We start from the raw sequence: 23,583 nt of genomic DNA, 5'->3' as shown, positions 1-23,583 counted from the left end.
TACCGATTGTTGATAAGTATTTGTCACAAATAAAGTGTAGAATGATAGTAGTTCTCAAAATTTGATAGTACTACATGTTTATAATTTACGTGTCATTCACCCGAAAAAAGTAGTGACGTATTGTCAAAAAAGTATGTCGTTATATTTGAATGTCATAAAATATATTAGTGGAAATCAGGAGTGTTTCTTGGCGAAATATCATTTACGTGTAAAATGTATTTGATTTTTGATGTAAATAAATATATTAATACATTTGTTTTTAATTACTATAATTTCATATAATTATTAATTAGTTTTTTTTCTACATAACGATGTTGTAATAATTTTCTGCCATCATGTATATTGCATATATTATTCCATAAATTTAAACTATTATCTATTATATAATTTGCATTCAGTTTATTGGAATATTAATTTTTAATTTTAATAATTCTATTTGTAGACTACGTTTTCAGAAATAATGTTCTTGAATTAACGACAATTTACAGCATACATAAAATTTTAATTGTCTATAAAAAAATTTTAATCTTGTGTGCTGATCATGTTATCATAGGAAGCATGTTTTTATTCTAATTTTGCATTGATTTTTGAGGTGCCTCAACATTAGGACTTTTATCGATATCACTATCGGAAGATGAGGTATCCTGAGGTAATTCGATACCTTGAGTTAAAAGGCTGGTTATCCTCTCAACGTCGACTGTATCATCTTGCTCGTGTATTTTCTTGAGGGCATTTGAAACAATACAGAGGTCACCTCTTAGTTCACTAATCACCGCCGTAATTTTTTGAGCGTCCGTTAGTACTTCCACCGATTGTGTATACGGATTATAGCGTAATCCGAATGGACGTTGTATTTGGTTTGCAAATGCCCTAAAATCAGGAAATTGAAATTTCCTTCAATTTTTCTTCTTTTGTGCATTGCATTAAAATTTGCGGTAATTTAATCTTTAATAATTCCACAAGAATAAACTATGCATAAATATACCGCATTTTTTCTTTTGCTTCTTCAAAGCTGTCTGTATAGTAGTATGCATTTTGAAACGCAGTAATGATGCATTCTTGCTTGCAAGTTACTTCCGGGTCAAATCGAAATGTTTTCTCAGGAACGGAAACTGCGTGTTTTAGCTCTGCGACAGAAGACAATAAACCAGCCCCGTAAACGCGAAGTATACCATCTTGCTTACATAATCCAAATTCCACCGTAAAGAAATACAGCTAGAAATAAAAATAAAATAAAAGAAAAAATAAACTCAATATAAATAGTATATTTTTTTTTTTCTAGTTACGAAATGAACTTTTGTAAATTTTTAACATGACTAAAGCATGAAACACTTACAGTTGCCAATTTATTGATGTCCTCGTCTGAAGCTCCAAGAGAGGCGAGTCCAAGTTCCTGAGAGAATTGAGCGAAGCTTGGATTCGCTAGAAGCGGCATATGTCCTAGTAATTCATGACAACAGTCCCTATAAATGATTGAAGAACTTAAGGTAGAAATAAAAAAAAAAATTAAATTAAAGAGAGTTTACAATGTATATGTATCTATTTTTTTACGTTTTTATTTATTTTTATGTTTTTACGTGTACTATTTCTGTTATTCTTAAATTACTCACGGTTCAGGTGTGTAAAAAGGGTCGGATGAATGTCGAATATATTGCGTACAATGAAAGACTCGAAAAGCAAGGCCGGCTAAAAAATCTCTCGGTGAAAGATAGCCTGCTACCGGACGAAGTTGAAATCCAGTTGTCCCTAATAGTTTCATAAGCGAATTATATCTTTTTCCTATTTATGAATGATTTTTTGTTATAAATGTATTATCGTTAACTGTATACTTACGTTTCAAGAAAACATTTACGTCTTGCAACTGTGGTATGTTATTCTCTCTATCAATTACGTGTGAAATATCATATCAATTAGCTTTAATATGATTTAATTTAACTTTCTAGAAAATAGTTACCTATAGCCACAGTATTTCACCAGTTTTGGCCAATTTTCTAAATACTCGTTGCAAGCATGTTTCTGATAAAGCTGATGCAATTCACGGAAAACAGTTCCCCTATAATAATCGAGTGTCATTCATAGATAAAATCTAAGAGTATTAAATTATGAAAATTATTTATGAATATCGTTGATGCTAGTACTTGATATTACTCCTTTCTTATTTTCGGTTATGTTACATAGATATCAACTAAACTAGATTTTTATCTGCACTTCTTTTGTATATATCTAGTGAAAATTGTATTAGGAAAATTTCTCGAAGATCGCGAGGGTAAATTAAATAAGGACAATTAAGGAGTGCATTCAGCGCGAGCCAATCTTCGGCTTCTTCATACGTCGCGAAGACGAAGGATAGAAACTTTTCCTGTTATATTGGCAGAACTAGGATACTGTTTCGTAATTGAAGGAAAATCTCCAGAAGATACCGAAAGAATGACCTCTTTTTCATCATAGATTGCCTTCATATTTGTTGAAGCACGTGCGAAGATTTCTCGTAACGAGCAGAAGTTCTACCGAGATTCCATACACTAAACCTATTTATTTCTATTAAATTTTCATCTAACTGTTAAGATATCTATTTATATGTCTCTAAAAAGGACCAGAACAAGTTAAGATAAATTTACAAACCATGTTCTGATCTCTTCTAACGTGTATTGAACACGAGGAATCGGTTGGCCGCTGAAAGATTATTAATTAATGTAAGCAATCTTTTCCATATTACAGTTGATAATTGTTTTCTTTTTTCTGTCATATATAAATCTATTGAAATTGTACATACTATCTGTAATTGTTCGCGATATCGGCGAATTGTACACGACGTTTGCGATATACCGGATCTTTGAAGCCCTAAAAGTATTGAAATAAACTTATTATTCGAAATATTTTACGTAATATCCGATGTATTTTTAAGTAGAACATATTTAACAAAATAAAACGATTGGAAAAACGTACAGGATGATCTGCGTCTAATTCGGATCCGTACATTAGTACTTTCTGCGTTTGATCTAAGTCTGATATTTTTCGTGGAAACCAAGGCATGTCTACTTCGCTGAAATCTACAAAGTTTAAATGTGAATAGGGTTTCTTGATTTTCTGGAATTTATTTTTATTTTACAAAATACGACTTTAGTATGAAATTCCTTCACAAAATTATTTGGCGAAATGTACTGTAAAAATGGTTATCGTTCACGATCGTTTAAATTTCAAATGTACTAAAAGAGTTAACAGCATTTAAATAATTTAGAGTAATATTTAAATGAGAAGGAGGATTTGATTAGCGAGGGTAAAGAACTTACCAAAACTTGGAGCTGCTGACAGTAATGGAGCATGAGGAATACTTCCCATTTGTTCGTATTGTGCCAAATTAATTGCGGCTACTTCTCGATTCAACATCCTTGTTAATTGTTCCATTCGTTTCGAATCACATTCAACATCGACAAGAATTTCGAATTCAGAATCACGACGCAACGATTTCCGCGATTCGATATGGATGACATTCACACCTAGATCCTTTATTGTAAATTTTATTATAAATTTTATTATAAATTTTATTGCATTCTAATGTAATAAAATATATTGGACCACTGTTATGCAACATTGCGGCATTTTCAAATATGCTACATATGTTTTTAATATCGAGATACGTATTTAATGAATGCTATAGATACTTTAACTTTTTCAAAAAAATATACGCGTTTCAAAAATATTTTGATGAAAAATAATAATTATTTCGTTCACGTTTAGATTGATAAAATTACGTTTACTATTTGATCATTGGGTGATATACGTTTTATACGATATTGTTAAATATCATACCTGGAAAACTTGCAATGCTCGTGCTAAGCCGCCGACTTGATTTTTTAACGAGAAAACTACGGAATTTTTATTATCGTTGTTTGGTTTGCGTTCGACCATGGGGATCTGAATGAATGAAAGAACATATCTATGTGTTACGTCGAACTATTGCTATAAATTGAACTCTTTCCTCTTCTATACTATTTTAACTAAATAATTTCACAGAGATGTTATATGAAGAAGAAGAAATATTAAAGATAAATGGAACAACAGAATTGACAAAGAATAATAGAAGAATAGGTAAAAGATGTTCTACACTTTGCACAATTCCAAAACCAACGCACATCGCTCGATTTGTGTATTGGACTTCCTTCTTTAATCGCCCAGTGTTCGCCTCTTCTGTATAGCCACACCCCAAGAAGACCTTTTCCGGAGCCACTCATAGCGATCTCGATTTGAAGACAAAAAGACTTTACGATTTTTTAAATCGGTCTTTCTGTTTTTACTTTTAAGTATACTTTTTGCCGATGAAAAACTCAATCGAATGATAGAGATACAAATTTTCTATACAAATTTTTTACCGAAATTACACTACCGCAGCTTCCGGACGAAATTGGTAATGTTTGGAAGTTCAACGATAGTCCTTCAAGGACCACGAGCAACAGTGTCCTAGTACAAGTGTCTTCTGCTCTTCTTAAGACCTCGGTCCCCTCCGTGCACGCGTCCTTCTCAATGACGATCTGTTCGCGATTGGTCGACGCACAGTAGTACCAAGTTTCCCCATTGGTCGGATAAGACTTTTCATGGGGTTGAAGAGGAGTGTTGGCTCACCCCATTTAACGGTAACTGTGCCGATTGCAGAATGTATTCCTCGTGACGTCACTGGAGTCCACGAAACGTGGGTGGTGCAAGAACTGGCGGCGATGAACGGGAGAAGAGATTGCAAGGTCTTCGAGACGGAGCTAATTTTTTCGGTACCCCTCTTCGCCATTCTCAAAGATTTCTATCTTTTGACTCGCGCAACGTGTCGAAGCGTTTATTCTTCGGGTTTCTGGGCCAAGTGAAATTAGTCTACCATGGAAAAGACACGAATCCAACTATCATTGATTTGTCGATTTCATGGTTACTTTGTATTTGTTCGGTGCTTCGTGATAATTCGTTTCGACGTGGACTTCGTTCTCGCAGTAACGATTGCGATCCACTTTCTTCAGATTTTCTTCCACTTTCTTCTTCTTCTGTCTGAAATGATCATATAACGCGTGAAATAAGACAACATCTTATGTAATTCATTATACCGTTAATGTTTATTTAAAAACGCGAAGCCGAAGGACCAATACTTTGCTGAATGTCAATCACGATTTTAGACAAAGAAGTGTTTTTCGAAGGGTACCGTCTCCTATGAGTATTTAATTTTTTTTTTCTTTTTCTTCAACGAAGCAATCGTTCCCGCTTTTGTGTTTCTCTTTCACGGAACAAAGGGGGTGTTTAATAAAAGCTCGAATGCCCGAGGACGTTTCTTCGCCTCGTGGTAAAGCAGATGCAGCACATTACCAATGTCCATCACTTACCACTATCAGCTACCACCCTTGCTGAATTATACTGAGCGTTCCTGTGGCATTAAGAGAATTGAGAGTATCGTTCGATCTGCGGGGAGGTTCTTCCGTTTATCGTTACGTATGCCAGTCACTAAATCGTCTTAGACGTCAAAAATGCGTTTCTAGATATTATTTTTCGGGGAATATATTGAATAAATGGCGAGGTTTAATTAATTTATAATTAATTTAACCGTATTATTTTGCTGAAGCTAATCGGCCATCATCGATATTGTATTCTTTTATAAGATTGAGATGAGTTGAGATTGTATGTTATTATTCTTATAAAGTGTTTATTAATATGGAGAAACGTAAGGTTCTACAGAACTTTAGAGAAATGTTAAATATTTCTTTTTCTACAAGAAATATTTTAATTTATCATAGTGACTTTACTCATTCATCACCCGCATAGTGAAATTCACTTCCCATTCACAGAGATTCTACAAAACATGATATCTCCCGTTCAACTAATCCTTTGAGCACAAAGTTCAATATTCGTAATTTGCTTCTATTGTATTGTGAATAACTTAAAGCCATGATATCGTTGAGTGGTAAAATATAAATTTGATTTTCACATAGGGAAGAAAATTCTCTTCAAAAGCTGTAGTGAAATTTTCGTGATTTATATAGAGTAACTTGGTTTCCAAGCAAATGGATTAAATTGGTCGATATATCTCCTTTTTTCTTCTTTTAGTGGTAAGTGATGAACGAAATCTCGGTCTCTATGAAGGGTTAGTGAGTCATATATACATGTTTCATTAGATTTCGTAGTTATTTTGGACCATTATGAACTTTTTAATTCGTTTCCAATAGAGGTATAACTCAATTTATATTAAATCTATAAATATTATAAAAATAGCATAAGTTTCCTTTGAAAGAATTCATACTTTCCTTATATTTTTATATTTTATTATTATTGAATTTCATTATGGGTACCAAAATTTTATAATGTATTGTTTCTTCGATTTCATGAATGACGGAATCCACAATTTGAAACAATGTTCAACAATGAGATGATAAAAATTTTATTATAAAAAATATATAACTCCGTCTCTTTTAAGATCAAGATGTGTTCTTTCTAAGTACATTTCCGGCTAATTTGAGTTTTCAAGTTAAATCAAGTTTCTACTTTTCTCTTAAATCTTCCATTAAAGTTTTAATACAAATCTGCCTCTTCAGACGATTTAATCGATTAGTGAAAAATAAGGAACTGAGTAAGAATAAGGCAATGGGTATTCGCTGTTTGTAGATAGAAAGATCCTCTTGGTGCGTGCTCTCAGCACGAGTGAGGGGGGTACTGATTCAAACAAAGCTTTTTAGCTGCAAAGGAGGACAAATGAAAATGAAGAATTGAAGTAAAAGATATATTTTATCCATACGAAATAGACTGAAAATGATGTTCTTGGGAACGGTGATCGGTATAGCTTGATTCACGAAGCAATTTAATTCTGGCGCAGATCCAATGCAAATTGCCATGCTGTTTCTTTGTTGATATATTTTACCTAACCAAATAACTAAAACCACTGAGGTACCCGATTCGGGAAATCGCTAAGAAATACAAGGTCGTGACCTGGACCGTATGCAAACTGAATCTCCTTAAACTTTAAGCGCTCGCAACTTCTTTAACTCGATTAACCGGCATTAATTACTCTCCTTGAGTCGTCCGTATCAACTACCGTCCCCCTTCCACAGCTCCTTCTCGTTAACTTTATACTTCTCTCTCCTATATCGAGAAATATACCTGCCATATACGTATACAAATACAATATTTAGGAGTATTCGAATAAGTATTCAAATGTAGGGCACATAGAAAGTTTCCTAGAGGAGATCGCTATTTTATTATATATGCCCTTCGTGTCGATATGAAAAATAAATGCCCCCGATTCCTGCCTTCATTTTTGCCCATCTAAAGGTCAAGCTAACAATCTAACTAAACGATATAAAGGAATCCTTTATCTCTCCCTCTTTTTCTCTATTTCTCTCTATTTAGAAGGCTACTCGTTAACACGAGCAAACCGATTCATCCGTTTCTCCACGTCAAAGGAATAAGTTTACCCTCCTATTCCGGAGTGTAAAACTTGCTGCTTAGATCTCAATACACGGTGTCGATATTTTCGGTTCTGGGCGTTTCGGGGTCACAGGATAGTCGTCACGATCGGGACGCCCGATTGAAATATTAAATCGTGCAAGTGCGGCTTGTCAATGCGTTTCGGCCTCGGTACGGCCGGTTGGCTTCTCCCGTTCGATTTCTTGTCGTCGTTCATGGAAAATCATCGAGTGTACGCGGGGGTGTGCGCGACGCTCACCACGCAGGAATCAATAGGGCGCCGCTAGTGGCGTCGAAGCGGTGGTGCTCGAGCAACGTCGTCCCCCAACATCAGCGACATCTTGGCCCTAACGCTTTTCCGGGGGTCGACGAGCAGCTCTCCTCCAGGCCGTCACGGCCGCCTTCAGGACCGACCCCACGCCGTGTCTTCTTGGCTGGATACCCCAGAATGGCCGACACCGAATTTGAGGAATTTCGACACTACTTCGAGAAACTTCCGCAGCATCTCAAGGCACCACTTTCCAATTACACGTGAGTACACGCGTTCGCTTATGGTCTTCAGGATAGAGACGTTCGTTGGGTTCGTGCAACGTGTGGTGTTAATTGACGTTTGAGAACGATTCGTTGGACGGGGTGGTAATGTGGAACATTACCGATGTCGGTGATGCATTAATAGAACACCGTGTTTCAATGTCTATATTTGATCTTTTCCTTTTTCGTTTCGTTGTAAATGTACAATTTCCTTGAACCAGTTGCCTTCTCATACAGTGCCTGAATGGGGTCGAACTTTGACGTAAACGAACCTCCTCGAATGGGGGTTGCGATAACGAGACTGTAATAGGGCTTCTGTTAGTATAGTAGTTAGATCGCATTTTTCTAGAAACGAGTCGTATGAAATTTTAGACATCGCAGGAACGTTCTTGCAAAATGAATTTGTTGGCGATATTCGATGTGAATGAACGTGTATGATGATATTATATATCAACAGTGTCACAACTGATGCGTCATAAATTAGCTTCATTTGATTGCGTCGAGAAAATGATCCACTTGGTTTAACGTCTGATCATATAATTACTTTCTCCTGTAGGAGTATCTGTTTGTTTTTTATTAATCCGCGAAGTTACGTACGATTTCAACCCATTGTGAAATAATGTCATCATTTTGAGATTTGCTTTTGTATTTTATAATTAATTTAGCTCGTGTTAATCAAGTCTCGTTGAGATTTTAATAGCACCACGATTCGACAAATCCCATATTCAGGAGGAGATTAAAGGGGCAAGGCATAGGTGCATCAAAAAGATACACAGTGGAGGCGCGGTCGATGCTATTCCGTCTATGTAAAATAAATTCAGTTAAGAAGAATGTGATATATATATAGAATACTTTACAAATATTATCATTTTCAACAAAGAATTGGCGAATAAGCTATAGAGTTGAATATTCTTTCCAGTTAATATTACGATAGAATCATATTATTATTTTATATTTTGTTTTTAATGTATTATTTTATCTAATCATTTCTTCTTATCGCTTCTTGAGTTATAGTTGCTCAAAGTATGTACATATTTTTCTACGTTGATTATCAAATAATCACGAATTAAGAAATAAACGTTTTAAAAATTTATTTTGTCATTGTGAAGTTTGATGGTATTTTAGCAAGTAATCGATCTTACATCGGAAACGCAATGTATGCGTGACAATTTTATTTACTCATAGTCGATGATACTCGATGCAACGTTAGAAAAGAACAAAATAAAATCGATAGGAGTCTGTGGCGCACGCGAAATCATTCCCACTTTAGCTGTCAATCTTCATTACTTGACTTTTAAACGAAACAAACACACGATGGATGTGGATAATGGACCGGAGTCGCGCCTCAGTTTTTATCATTAATTATCTAATCTTTCGTCCCCATTTCTTTGTAACCTCGAATTGCTTATAACTTTTGAAGTTTGTAAATAGAAATTGATTTATAATGACTCTATGTTTTCGTCATAATATCAAATAATTCAATTTATAAATCGTCGTTCTATTTTTCAGAAAAATAGAATGCAATTTTCCATATAACTTTTGGATGGTATGGACATTGAAACGTATAGAAGATATGTATGTATATCGTAAAACACAAAATTAAGATAAAGCTGTTGTTTACCTGTTGGTTAATAATACTTAAGCGAATCTTAGCTGTGATGAAGTATTCTCTGAAAGTTCCAACTTATTAACTTTGGTCCACTTGATTTTTAAATGGATAATACTTTAACAGAAGATGCATCAAAGCACGATACATTGATTTCGGTACAAAATCTCAATCGGTACTGACATTTATTGATTTATATGAGACCTTGTTTGCTTCCTGAAAATGAAAGTGAACATCTTATCACAGAAGAAGAACGTAATTTTCATATTACAAAGCATCTAATTACAGTGTAAACGATCAATGCAAAGGAGTGACATTCATCTACATCGCACGAAATTAATTTAATTATATAATCAATCCTTTGATACGTACAGAAATCAAATTTCCAGACACAGGTCTTGCTGATATTATTTCCTTAAAATCGTTTTCGCCCTTTAATTTATTGATTTCGTATTATGAACTCCTCCATGGCTCAGTATTTGTTTCTACGACCCATTCTGAATTTAGAACGAAAACCCCTGCCGATACTCGATAAGGACATTTTCAGGTAACATTTAATTATTGCCACTTTACCATTAATATTTTTAAGTATTAAACAATTGAAGTTTAAATGATTAATCCTGTGAATTGTTGTCATTGAAAACAGGCTCGTTCATGATGTGATGATAGATGATTCGCCGACCTCGTCGCAGGATAGCGACGCGGAAGTCGAAAGATCTTGCGACGGAGTCGTCGGCGATTCCGAGGATGAAGAAGTAGTGGCCATTCATCGGCATGGCAATCAGAGTGGACACACTTCCGGGGACGATAGCGAAGATCTTGATCACAACTGTTCCATCGTAGTTGACAGCGACTTTAGGTTGGTAACATCGTAAGTGGACATCACTTCTTCTTTGGTCTGAAAACATAGTTCTGTTAGATGTAGATTTCTAATTCGAGACTATTATATTTTCTTTGGAATCGTGCAGCTTTTATTTAATTTTTTCTATATTTTATAATCAAGTTATCGTGAATTGAAATGGGAATGTTAAGTAATTCGTTTTGAACTTTTGAAAATATAGATTTAGTTCTGCATCTCTCAAACCCATTTTGAGTCCAACTTCCCGTAAAGCCTGCATGCGAGAAAGAAGCATCCGTTTGCTATTAATTCAAACGTTTACAATCAAGCACCCTTTATAGATTTCCAAGGTTATGAGTATTTTTAAGCGTTTCGTATCTTTCCTAAAAGAAGAAAAAAAAAAGATATCGATGTTCTTTTAATTTTAGAAATGCATTATAATAAAGACAAGTTTGCACATCGATAGGATAGTAAATTGTGTTATGTGTTCCTGTGACATGTGTGTACCCTCTTGCATCTTCAGAAGAAGTGAATCCCCCTTTTTGTTGAAACATTGAGAACAGATTACATTACATCTGGTAAACGCGATGCGATCTCAAAGCGTGTGTATCAACTGACAAATAAGAAACAAAAAAAAAAAGAGAAAAAAAATGCCGATCGATTAATCACAACATCGATCGGATATAAAAGATAAAAGTGTGTAAAGATACGAGTGTACTAGTGCTTGTGTAAAGGATTAAGATTTGTGATCCGTTCTCAATTGTGACAATTTATCAGTGGCACTTGGGAAAAATTACAAAAAAAAACAAGTAAAATCTACACACTTTAAATGGCATGGTGAAAGGTAGCTTAGCTCACTACACGACTACCCTTGGGTGACATTAGCTTGTTCGGTGGACTGAGCAGCAGGGGTCGATCGGCAGGCGTCGGTGGACCGGGTCCTGGTGGAGGTAGCACTACCGTATCCCGTAACGGTGGTAGAGATAGCGTAGTCAGCGATGTTGGAGATTCCTGGTCGAGTCTGAGTTCCTGGCCAACACCGGAACATGTGCCCTCGAATCGTCCTGGAAGCGGTAACAACGAGCGCAGACGTCGGAGATTGCCGGAAATCCCTAAAACGAAGAAATGTAAGAGAATTATATTACAAACTTTATAACGTATTTAAAAATCATCAAAGTCGGTAATGGTATCCCTAATCTGCAACTTTACCATCGTTGTTTACCTCTTTAGATTTCATATTAATCAGTAACAGCCCACTTAAGCTATGTAGAACTGTGTAGTAGCGGTGATAGTTCATCAGAGATAATCTAGTTTCCTTTTGACTTTCATACTTTCGTTTCTTCGCGGGATGAAATGATAGGTGATGAATCATCACTGATGATGATGTTTCAGTATCTTTAATAAAAAGAAGGGTATTATGCTGTAACACCACAAGGCAACCTAGAGTTAACGATGCAACCCTAAGTATGCAACATAATATTCGTCGCAAATCAGCCATATTTTACGCGTTTCTCATCGCCTATCTTTATTCAACGATCTTGACGATATCACTCTTTTAACCGCAGAATCGACGACCGCAACGAAAGAAAATCCATAATGACATCTAACTTACGTCACAACACTTGTTCGAGGTCCGTACATCTGATCGAGACTTGTTCACCTGTGGCTATTACGATGGTCACGATCAGTCTTATTTGTACTGTAAGTACTGTGCACCGCTGACTTGAAGGTACTTGGCAGGCATGCAGGTCTAATTGGTCAGTACGAAATTTAAGTTGAGTGACGAAGAGAATAATAAGATAAAAAGAGTGCGAAAGTCCAGTGTTAATCTATCGTATTGCAAATACAATGAGAATATACACTAAATATATATATTAAATATAAGTTTAAACATACTGACAGTGAGATTGCCTTTCCCATGGTTGGTACATCCAGATGAAGTCATGATTCGTAGTTTCAATAAATACGGGGATTCTTACTCCTATGTTAGCCTGTGATGGCAAAAATCTGAAATCTAAACATTCACCTAATGAAACGTCAAACATGGAAATAGGTAGAGTTAAACCAAGATTCCCCCTTACCTCTGTGTCGTTCCGGAAGACTTCTTGTGAGCGGTGAATAGTACCACTATACATCGAGCGAATTATAAGTATTCAATAATTGTTTACATATCTGAAAATCTAAGATGTTAGATTCATACGATTTCAGATATTTCTCCATTTTAAAACAAGGTAGCCATCGTCTCATTTGTCGTTTCAATTCAATATACTGTACATTTATTATTTTGGTTTTGCAGCTCTGCCTGTCGGTCAGATGTACACACAGTCGTCGTCCCTGGCAGACGAATTGAACGCAACAACTGGTTCAAATTCCAACCGACCGCATTTAGTTTTACGGAAATGTCATTCGAGGCTTCGTCATGAAGATAGTTCACCTGATAGCGAACGAATGGCCACTGACAGTGGTCACTCCACTGCTCACTCGCCAGAAAATGGACCGAAAAGCGTGTCGCCGATACCCTGTAACACATTACAGAATACGGATTCTGTTTCACCAAGTAGTACACCAGGTGATCTTTATCTTTTAATTCAATAATTTATTATTATCGTAAAAAATTCATAAAATATTGCTTCTTCGTTATCTTCATTTGACAGAATTTATTTAATTTTGTTTTGTAATATATATGTTTATGACGTGACATGATATCGTGACTCGTTACTATTTTTACTTTTTATTATATCTGTTTTTATGTCATTTCAAAGGAAGCGGCGGTGTGCCATTTACTCAGTTGGAACTACTAGAAGCGACACATCGAGGGTTGCACAAATTCGTGCCAAGACATCACGACGAAATCGATCTCGAAATTGGTGATCCTATTTACGTTCAGAAAGAGGCTGACGATCTATGGTGTGAAGGTTCGAACGTTTTTTAATTCCTATGTTCACTCAATCTGTTGTCCGTCCTGAATAATCCACTAAAAATCAAAATAAAGAATATATTTATTTACATATATTTTTATTCTTAAATTATTCCTCGGAAAACATTTCTATTATATTACCCTAACAATCGAAAATTTTTGTCGAAGAACATTAATAATTAACCTGTTAAAAATGATTAACATATACCATATGTCCTTTGTTTGGATTCAAGGCGTGAATCTGAGAACAGGCCGTCAAGGTATCTTCCCCTCTGCTTATGCAGTCGACATGGATTACAGTGATTTTGACCCTTCGGCGCCGAAGGTGAAAAGGGAACGATATCTTCTAGGTTACTTGGGATCCGTGGAAACATTGGCGCACAAAGGTACTGGTGTCGTTTGTCAAGCAGTTCGAAGAATCGTTGGAAGTTCGCAAGATTCGCCCGTTTCGCAAAGCTGTATTTTGGAAGTGTCCGATCAAGGTCTTCGAATGGTCGATAGAAGTAAACCACGGGTACATTAAAGAACATATTTGGACTACTCTTTTTTTATAATGTGTATATATATCTTTCTCGTCTTTCTTTCAAGTTAATAATACGTTGTATTTTTGCAGAAAAATCAAGGACCTTGTCACGACTATTTCTACTCGCTTAAGAACGTCTCATTTTGTGCATTTCATCCTCGCGATCATCGCTACCTCGGCTTCATTACGAAGCATCCTACCTTGCAGAGGTTCGCTTGCCACGTGTTCATTGGTCAAGAATCCACGAGGCCCGTTGCCGAAGCTGTCGGGTACGTATATTATTTTATTTCCTTATTGTTAATTTCTTTTCATAGTTTTTACTGCATAATTTCATTTCCATTTCTTAATTGAATTAACCTTAATTTCTATTTATTGGTCGAGAATTTGTATGTAATTAAAATTTCTCTAGTCGTCGTAGATACTATGCTCGCATATAAAATCAATGTTCGTTTTAAATTTCTGACGATCGTTAAAAAGAGGTAATTGGTATATAAAAGTGTGTAATGTTTTCTTTCGTAGGCGTGCTTTCCATCGGTTCTACACGAAGTTCATCGAGACTGCTTTCCCGATAGAGGATATCTATATCGAATAGATTATACTGCTGGCCTGTCGTATAGCGGCTACGGAGGAAAAGATAAATCTCACATTCCTTTGTCCCGTGTACATACTGCCCTTAGCTGTAGATAATATAAAAGAAAAATGATAAACGCGAATCAAACACCCAATTTACGTACATATACATGTATGTATATATATATGTGTACATACCTGTATGTATAGCTATATATATATATGTATATCTATATGTATCGAGCAATTTCGGGAAGCGTCACGACGGGACCGATTATTCAACGCCGTCTCTTGTTTTAACATACACGTTTAGTTTATAATTCGTACGTCTCGATCGTTTGCCATTTTCATCCATTCCCTATTTTCCATATACGCACGAATCAATCAATCGTTCCCTGTGAACAATTTCGTTAATTGCAATGTTATTTTATTTTTTTTCTTCTTTTTTATTTTCCTACGTTACTACGATGGGATGCGGCGACTTGAATTCCGAGTGAAAAGTCTTTAATATTTGAATAACGTACACTAATTACTACCAGATAAGAATTAATCGTTAACCTTTCGATCCTTCGACCAAGATACCCGTATAGCGACACGTAGAACGAGTCAAAAACGACAATAGTGTGGATCGTTCCAACGTCTTTATTTGAAAATTGAAAATAAAATGCGAACTATTTCATTTGTATTCATTTCGTCGTGCGCGTGTCGACCGATCGATTTTCAGTTTCAACCGTCAAAACGTTTCGAGTTTGCTTTCACTCCGAATTACGTTTAAATCGTGGCAACGAAAGAATATCGTTTTTTCAAAGAAACGATCTCCAAACGCGCCAAGAGATATTATTATCGTATCGTATTTAGAGATTCGTCTATTTTTCTATCTTTCTTTCCGAAAGAATCGTTAATTATAGATTACGTTGTAAACGATAAGGCTTAACGTTTTACGATCTATTCGATTTCGCGACCTCTGGATGATTCGAATCGCAAAACGACGATTGATCGAAACGCACATTGGCCTCTCTGAATCTCGATTATTATTAACGATTGTACTGCGTTGCAGTGGTTCGCAGACATCTTCATGCAGTACGTATCAAATCGCACGCACCGAATGATGAATTGGCGATCTATATATTATATGGAAAAAAGGAAGAAAAGGTACATAAAATAATCGCGATTATTAATTTGTACCATTCTTATTATAATGTTCGATCGTGTGTCTCATGATAAGTCTCGTATGAAATGTTTCGAATATCCTATAATTTTCGTTTCTGTAAACAAAAATTGTCATTGATTTTTCTGGAATCTCTTTTCTTTCTCCATAAATGTAAAAAATTGAATCACGTTGGGTATCGTTTATACGACTACGTGCTTGGGATTTGATCCACGCTGTATACGTATTAAACAGCTCGGTTATACTGTATGTTGAATAAAAATTGAGAGACAAAATGCAGTGCTTACTCATTGCTAAGAGAATCTGTCTGCACCATCGTCTATCAATTATACGTGCCTTTGATTGAGATCGCCTCGAGTATCGTGCCTTTCCGATTATTTTCTCATACAGGTACAAATTAATATCCGCGTGTGTATAAGTCATTATTACTTACTCTTGAATTTTTCATAAAGTGCATCCTCGAGTAGAATAAAAAGGTGCGTGATGCAAAAAAATGAACCACTTTGACTACATTTATGTCCGTTACCTTTAAAAACTTGATTAAAATGTCAATTTAATTGTGGCAAAAAACTATCGTTGACCGCTTGTGGAAAGTGAAACTGTATTATCGTTCTTTCTCTCGATTTTAACATTTCGATGTTTTGTCGTCGAGACATTCGATTGGGGATTCGATTCGAACTTTCGCTCGACCGATATATAAATTAAGGTATAGTTGCAATTTTAGTAGCGATACAAAAGAATAAATCCTTGTTATCGATCAAGATTTTTTGTTATCTCGTAGTTAATAAACGGGCAACAGGCCTTGTTTATTGAGTTATCTGTTCGAAAAGAAGTACACGCTTCTTTCGTTCGCAAAACATATCTTGGAAACGTTAGTCAGTTGTTTTCCGATACTCGTGATCCAAATGAATTCTATATGCTTAGTGGAACGATTTATTTGTTTCTTAGATGAATGCTCAAAAAAAGAAAGAGAAAAAAGAAGGAAAAGAGAAGAAGAAGGGAATGTTTAAAAGCAGCAGAATTTTATGCGGACAAATAACATAATTACAAAATAACAGTAAAATGATCACAACTCAGAAGAACATGAAGAAATACTGTCAGTTGTGTGATAGTGTCCAGCGTGATAAGGTCTGTAATAGTCTTCGCAGGGCGGTCAGTCTTGCAGTTATTTTAAGATCCTGTTGTGTAATAAATATAAACTCATCATTTTTTTTTTAAAAATTTTTTTTTTTTTTTTTTTTTTTTTTTTTTTTTTTTTTTTTTTTTTTTTTTTTATTGGAACAATTAAATATCGCATATTGACTCTATGAAATAGACAGGACACGAGGAGAGAAATACATTTAAATGAGGGTTGCAATCTTTGTAATTTTCATATAATTTCTACATATATTTCTTTCAGGCAGTATTATTTACAAAAATGTTCCACCTCCTACGAAGTCTTGATAATTCAGTCTTGACACAAGTTATACGTGTACATGATCCCAATCATTATAATATTTCTGCATATTAAGAATTTATCCTTTTTTCTTTCGTTATTTACGTTTTTCTATATATGCGTTTTATTATCATTTACTCATATTTAATATATTTAGAAACAAAAATTAGAAAAGATTATAATTTTACCGATTGGTTTTCGTACCAATCACATAGAGAAAAAAAAAAGAAAATCATTTTAATTATATTCCATTGTTTTCTTTTGTTTCGTTTTTGTTTGATTAGAGAGTGGAAAACGAGTCCCTCGAAATTAATGTTTGTATACATGGCAAACTCTCGTTTTTAAATTCCTTCGTTCCAACTTCTGTGCTGCTCTGAGCAACGCGACTGTAAACATTTTTATAAATTTCTGCATGAATCTCCTCATCGTGCACAGTAATATCAATTCTTTTTCTCAGCTTGGAAGAACAGAGGAACGGAATTCAGTTATATTTTCTATCGTTCTTTGGCAATCTACGAAGAGCTATACACCTCCAATATTACAAGTTGCTTATAGTTCTGAATACTTTGCTTTGATGACGATATATAGTCAATTGTTATCATTTACTGATATTAACATATTCCAACTGAGCATAAATATATGTACATAAAAATTGGATATAAAATTAATACAAAAATATTCGGGGCATGTATAAATCTTGTGAATACTTAATAAAGATACGAAAATATACAATAATTGCAATTAAACAATCAACTCATTGGTCATTTTATTATGTTCTCGTTTAATTTGCAAAGTATAGCACGTATCAACTCGAAGGTGCATTTCTCTTCAAAGAAGCTCATAAAATGCGAATTACATTCGCAGTATCTTAACAGCTACGGTGAAATTTACACAGTGTTCGACAAGTTTTCGAAAGCACCGAGGTTAAAAGTTAAAATAGCTGTACAAAGATGCTTGCTCGATAATTCATTCTGTACACGCAATACGGATGCGAATATGTGTGTCGTTTTTATTTCATTTCATTTGAAATGATAAAAAGGATTAGGAACCGATATTTCCAGCCCTTGTGAAGGTATATCTGTGCAAGCATGAAAATATATCTGACAATTAAAAAACGACTCACATATTGCATGGTGGAGATTTTAACATGAATTATTAGTTTTCGGTATTCCTAAAATGTAATGATTAATATATTACTATGCGGTTACCTTACGCAAAAGCGTAATACTGTCATCATAAAGTTTCAATTTTTTTCTTTCTTGTTTCTTTCTTTTTTTTCATTTTTTAAACGGAAAACGAGCACATGGTAAATTGTTTCATATTTTCGTTTCCATTTTTACAAACAAGATTACGAAGAGACGACCGCTTTACATAAAAGTTTTCAAAATTGCTTGATGCACAGAATGCAGATGCAAAATTAATATTGTAATTTGACCGCACAATGATTTGAAAGATTTCATTTTACTTGTAAAGATAAATGTGTAGAAATGTACAAGAAGTATGTACACAATTATATTAAATTGTGCTTGCGTATGTTAACTTACAGAAAGAAATCGTAAAAATCACTTATGTGCAAACAGCAGAGTATAAAGTATAATAAAGGTAGTATTTACAGTATTATAAGATTAAACGTTTAGCTAATTCTGTAGTGCCATCTGTTTGTGTCACGTTTTGTTCATTTGTAGCATAATTTCTGAGCAGACAGAAATTTTGATTTCTGGTTGAATGTTGAAAAATCTTTGTAATTTCTTTTATCTTAGATAAATGTTACACGTTTTTCACTGCCATCAATAAATAATATTCAAATAGTTACGAATTGTGTATATTGTTATCTTATTATGAGGCTCCAAAAAACACATAAAAACTACTTATATCATAATTTTTTTAATTAACAAGATATAGATACTACATATCTTGATCAATTTGTAACTGGTTCAATAACAATTAATTGTAAAAACATTATATCTACGCATATTTTTGAGACATACAAAACATGAGCACAGTGGCTAAGCTCGAGATGCATCGCCAAAGATCACAAAATACATGAACAGTTTGCTTGACAAATTTAAGAGACCAGGAGTGACACTAAACACAGACACTTTAAACTTGCTGTTTGTACTATAATGATCATGACAAATTGAAAAGTCTGCCATTCACTTAACTAAACGCCCCCATAATATAACGTGGATTACACGTGGGATCATATTTTATATCTTTACTAACAGTATGATAGTACGTAAAAAAGTTTGGATCTTTATCAACGTCGAGCGATCATGAGGCAAGGATAGTCGAATCCTCTTAACCATAAAAATGAGCATAATTTATATCTCAAGCTTTCTTAATATTGTACATTTATATATTATAATTTTAGTTGAATGAAACAAAAATAGAGTGACGATCTACCTCAATACGCTTAACATCGATGTCAATGACATAAAAACGAGTTAACGATCATTTTTACAATGAACATGATGTATACATATATAAGAACTATACGCAGATAATCCCCCTTTTCCCGTAATTTCATAATTCTCATTTATACAAAGCATCGTTCAAAGATAATTCTCGGTCAGAATAAATATATAATTTATATTAGCTCTTGCTAAGTCATCAAGCTCATAAAATAATGTGAATTATCTTTTACAACTCGAGTCCACATGAATATTGTTGCTTTGAAGAATATCATGTTTACAATGCTTTGTCATCATATTTCCAAATAAGAATTTACGTTAAAAGGAGTGAGGGGGCTGCTTGAACATTAGAACATCATTTGTAAACTACAATTCTAAATCCTACTGATATCGTAACTCGTATCAGTACGCAGGAGCATGAAAAACTCTTTATTTGGAAAATAGCACACGAGTTGCAAATAGATGTACAACATGAATGAACGATGAACAATTCACAAAAAAAGAGAAAACGGTGATTTCCTTAATCGGTAATACCGATCGATGAGACATTCGGAATTCTTATTTACAGTTTATCAGCCTTATTTATACTTGTACATAGGAAAATGGAACTAAATGATATACATATAGATCTATTATTCATATGTTTTTGAATATGTCCATAATGTATGCGCCTCTATAATTTTTCCTGTGCACAATTCCATTCTGTATATTTAACATTTTTTTTTACATTGAATCGCAGATTCATTTACTTGATTATGCTTGTTTATGGTCTTGTCACTTGTAGCTTAAAAAATCATGATCGGTAATATGTCTGTTTTTAACAATACCACACATCAGTCAATCATGAAAGTTTCATGCTACTTCTGAGTAGGTGCTAAAGTTTAAATATAATTAATAAGGTAATATAAAGTAACATAATATTGGGTGGATATCGAGGCCAGTAAAGTCCAAAAGATCGCCATAACAAAAATATTGTAAACACGAAATATAACATTCATTTACGTACATAATGGAACCAAATTTAAAGGTCCATTGTGAAATGACAACATTTTCTTTGTTACTACGTTTTTCAATGAAGTAAAAAATTTTAAAAAGTAACGAATTAATGCGTAAAATGCTTAAAAGTGCATACCTATGTGACAAATAGTGCGTATGTAGATACACAAAGAAATAATAAGCACTCCACACAATTTTAAAGATCGTTTTAAGGAAAAGAAATCGATAGGACTCGAAACATTTATAGTTAATATGTTACTGTTCATTTTCACATAACAATAATAAAAATTAGATACAATTACGTATCTAATATTCTTTTTATAATTTGTTCTTTTTTTAGGAGTACGTTTCTTTTGTTCAAAACAGAAATTTTGTACTACCAACTTACTTTTAGTACGAGTTCATTCGAATTCCGATAGTTATGCTTTTCTTTTGTCATCATTGGCATTCTACAAGTAGGATTTAAACAGAACTGGTGCTGTATCCATCCGATATATATGTATATATACATATCATGGCCTATTCGACATGGAAGTAGTTTTCACTCTTGACCGACAACAATAGCCGAGCACAAACGGTCCTGAAGGCTAAATAAATAGCGTGGTCATTTAAAATTGAATCCACGCTATATACAAGTTAGCTATGATAAAATTTGAAAACTGCGCAACATTGGACCTTCAAAAATGTAAAACGTGCCCACCATTTACAATACAATTTACGTATGTGCTTTGTGTAAGCAGTTACCGAAATATATGTTCATTTATATTTGCGCCAAACATCAGGCGATGTGAAATGTTCATAGTACGCTTTTAAAAAAGTCTGCATGTAGACGATGTAAACTATACATCTTACTTATTTTGTACGTTTTCTACTTACGATGTTTCTTCTTTTATCAGTTTGAAAACAGAACAGTGAAGTTCTTTTAGCCATCACTATATTTTCACTAGATGTCTTTGATAGTAAGTATTATTATCTTTTTTGTGTTGAATCGTAGAGTAATACGGGTCGATCTTGATATATTCTTGTAGGTTGTTGTTACACGTTCTTCCACTTTATCGCAGTATTATTGGTGTAGGAATAAACTTCACTGGAATATTTAACGTGTGGAATGACATGCACATCTTTGTATTTCACCTATTTTTGGAAATTTTTATACACCAATATTATGTTTTATGTTTATTTGCATGTGATCTTGTTGTAGTGTTTCAAGCATTTGTTTCTGCATATTATGTTCTGCCTAAAATTTGAAGTAAACAATTATATTCAATTTTCTTAAATAAAATATATTACAGAAATTTGTATTAAAAATGATTCTTGGTCGTACCTGTAGTGGTGTTAAACTTCCTCTTTTTGCTTGCAAAGCTGGATTTTTCAGGTCTCGTGCTAAAACATTGAGCTGTGATTCTTGTAATGCCATACTATTCATAAGTTGAAGATGCTTCCTTCTTATTTCGTTATTGATTGCCTATTACAAAGAATAATATAATGTTTCGCCTGTTATATTGAATTAAACACTTTTAATATTTTACACTTACATTATTGTTTGCTAGTTGTTGTACTGTCGTTTCATCGAAGGTATCTAAATCATTGAAAAAAATAATTGAAAAATGAATTTCATAAATATCTATAATATTAAATAAGATGTATAAGATTATTACACACAAAACACATAAAACTTACTTTCAAAAATCGGTACATGCCTTAGGTCATCAAATATTTTCATTATAATATCTGTAAAGAATTTAAAACATTTATTAAAGTTTTATGTAAAACTTAATGAAAAGAACTGGAATTAAATTAAAATAAAAAGACAAATCGAAGAGAGATTCAATTATGTATACGTATTTTTTAATTCGAGAAAGTATGAGATTTTATGAAAAACTTTTTTTATGCAGCATAATATTTCAAATAGATAGGATATTTAAAATTATTCTTTAAATGGATAAAAATACCACCCAATCTTTCGCAATATACAAAATTTGGTTGTTTACTTTGCTTGTAGATGAGTGCAGGATTACTGTACTGAGTTCGGTACCTGGATTTGCGTCCAGGCCTGGACTCAGCAGAGGTTCGTCCCTTAAATCATGAAGGTCGATAAATTGATCGTCATCCGGATTTGGAGGTATCGCACTAGAATCCACCTGTTGATAATCAGCAATGGCTTCGTTTAAACTTGAATTCGGCGATTCCGCAACCTTTAATGACTGAGGATTCATATTGATGTTGTACTGATTGAAGTCTGTCGGAAGTTCGGAAAATTCCTCGCCAACAAAAAGCTTGCAATCGACGTACGAAACGTTTTGCTGTTCATCGTTCGTATCCGATGAAGCATAAGAAACATTACTGTGCCTTTTTCTATTGCAACTTGCCTTAAGATCTTCGTGACTGTATATCCTTTTCAACGAGTGCTTATGGGTTTTCGTGTTAGGAGTAATATTATTATCAACCATGTTATTTTCAAGGTATTCCATCACAGGCTCTTGTTGATGGGTATAAATATCCACGATAGGTTCCACTTTGATGTTACATGGATTATTTTCGCATAATGCATGCGAACTTGAAACAGTCGTAACAGGTTCCTTGACTACAACAGCAGGATTCAAAATATCAACGTTTTGAGAAATCTCAAGATGAGACGTTCCTGTATCTCGTTGAGTATTTATGCATGATTCAACAGTCGACTCGTTCGTAGTGATCATATTGGTAATTTGCGGTGAATTCTGATGATCTTGTGCACTATCGCGTAGATTGGGCGTCTGTTTCGATACTTCGTGTAACGTTATCGTTTTTCCAGATGACCTCGAGCTTTCTTGCCTATCAGAGTCATTATTGTTTGTCTTCGATTCTTGTTTTTGATTTCGATTTCCTTTGCCCTGTACCATTAGATAATGGTCAATTTTCTCAATTCCCAGTTTTCGAGCTTGAGCGACAGCCGGAGGTAAATGTTGCGATATCATAGCAGCTTTCGCATATTGTTCATTTGGTACTGGCGACGCAGAAAGACGATCTTCCGAGATAGGTGACGATAGGTCGCTAACTAGGATAGTAATGGCATCTTCCAGCTGCGAGGGATCCTCCATACTACTCTTCGAATTTGATTGTTGCGAATCCGAGCCCTAGAAATATAATTAAATGTTTACAATAATCGTTTGATATTCGC

The 23,583-nt window shown here is 34.3% G+C and overlaps 3 protein-coding genes across 10 annotated transcripts in view; 1 reads left to right on the top strand and 2 right to left on the bottom strand.

The window, feature by feature from the left end:
• Positions 1-539: 539 nt before the first annotated feature.
• On the bottom strand, positions 540-4,232 carry Trhn (tryptophan hydroxylase). Its single transcript, XM_017907205.1, has 12 exons — positions 4,134-4,232; positions 3,811-3,915; positions 3,291-3,504; positions 2,947-3,050; positions 2,774-2,841; positions 2,623-2,673; positions 1,955-2,053; positions 1,834-1,880; positions 1,611-1,746; positions 1,337-1,463; positions 986-1,215; positions 540-870 (listed from the first exon to the last, which is right to left on the bottom strand). Exons 1-12 carry the CDS (start codon positions 4,230-4,232, stop codon positions 570-572), a joined length of 1,581 nt encoding a protein of 526 aa, XP_017762694.1. The 3' UTR covers positions 540-569.
• Positions 4,233-7,510: 3,278 nt separating this feature from the next.
• Positions 7,511-14,593, top strand: Aplip1 (JNK-interacting protein Aplip1). Of its 7 annotated transcripts, XM_017907228.1 has the most exons (9): positions 9,812-10,112; positions 10,212-10,436; positions 11,289-11,530; positions 12,700-12,972; positions 13,166-13,318; positions 13,554-13,580; positions 13,671-13,834; positions 13,934-14,112; positions 14,363-14,593. In XM_017907228.1, the coding sequence occupies exons 1-9, from the start codon at positions 10,021-10,023 to the stop codon at positions 14,433-14,435; spliced, it is 1,428 nt and encodes a 475-aa protein (XP_017762717.1). In that variant the 5' UTR covers positions 9,812-10,020; the 3' UTR covers positions 14,436-14,593. The 7 variants fall into 7 exon arrangements, with proteins under 7 accessions (XP_017762714.1, XP_017762712.1, XP_017762717.1 ...); XM_017907225.1 differs by lacking the exon at positions 9,812-10,112 and adding an exon at positions 7,511-7,959 and having other exon boundaries at positions 10,212-10,424; positions 13,554-13,834; XM_017907223.1 differs by lacking the exon at positions 9,812-10,112 and adding an exon at positions 7,511-7,959 and having other exon boundaries at positions 13,554-13,834.
• Positions 14,594-20,754: 6,161 nt separating this feature from the next.
• LOC108552594 (aryl hydrocarbon receptor nuclear translocator-like protein 2) overlaps positions 20,755-23,583 on the bottom strand; it is an 89,190-nt gene continuing 86,361 nt past the window's right edge. The window contains exons 10-14 of one of the 2 annotated variants that reach the window (XM_017907218.1): positions 22,459-23,539; positions 22,104-22,154; positions 21,959-22,002; positions 21,748-21,888; positions 20,755-21,660 (exon numbers count right to left, since the gene is read on the bottom strand). In XM_017907218.1, coding sequence (XP_017762707.1) covers positions 21,574-21,660; positions 21,748-21,888; positions 21,959-22,002; positions 22,104-22,154; positions 22,459-23,539 — 1,404 coding nt within the window. In that variant the 3' untranslated portion in view covers positions 20,755-21,573. The remainder of the gene's footprint in view (positions 21,661-21,747; positions 21,889-21,958; positions 22,003-22,103; positions 22,155-22,458; positions 23,540-23,583) is intronic. The other variant, XM_017907217.1, reaches the window with a different exon arrangement.

This window comes from Eufriesea mexicana, unplaced genomic scaffold (assembly GCF_001483705.2).
Source record: "Eufriesea mexicana isolate 0111107269 unplaced genomic scaffold, ASM148370v2 scaffold7347, whole genome shotgun sequence".
In the NCBI taxonomy this organism is placed as follows: domain Eukaryota; kingdom Metazoa; phylum Arthropoda; class Insecta; order Hymenoptera; family Apidae; genus Eufriesea; species Eufriesea mexicana.
This window is presented reverse-complemented; position numbering and strand designations above follow the sequence as displayed.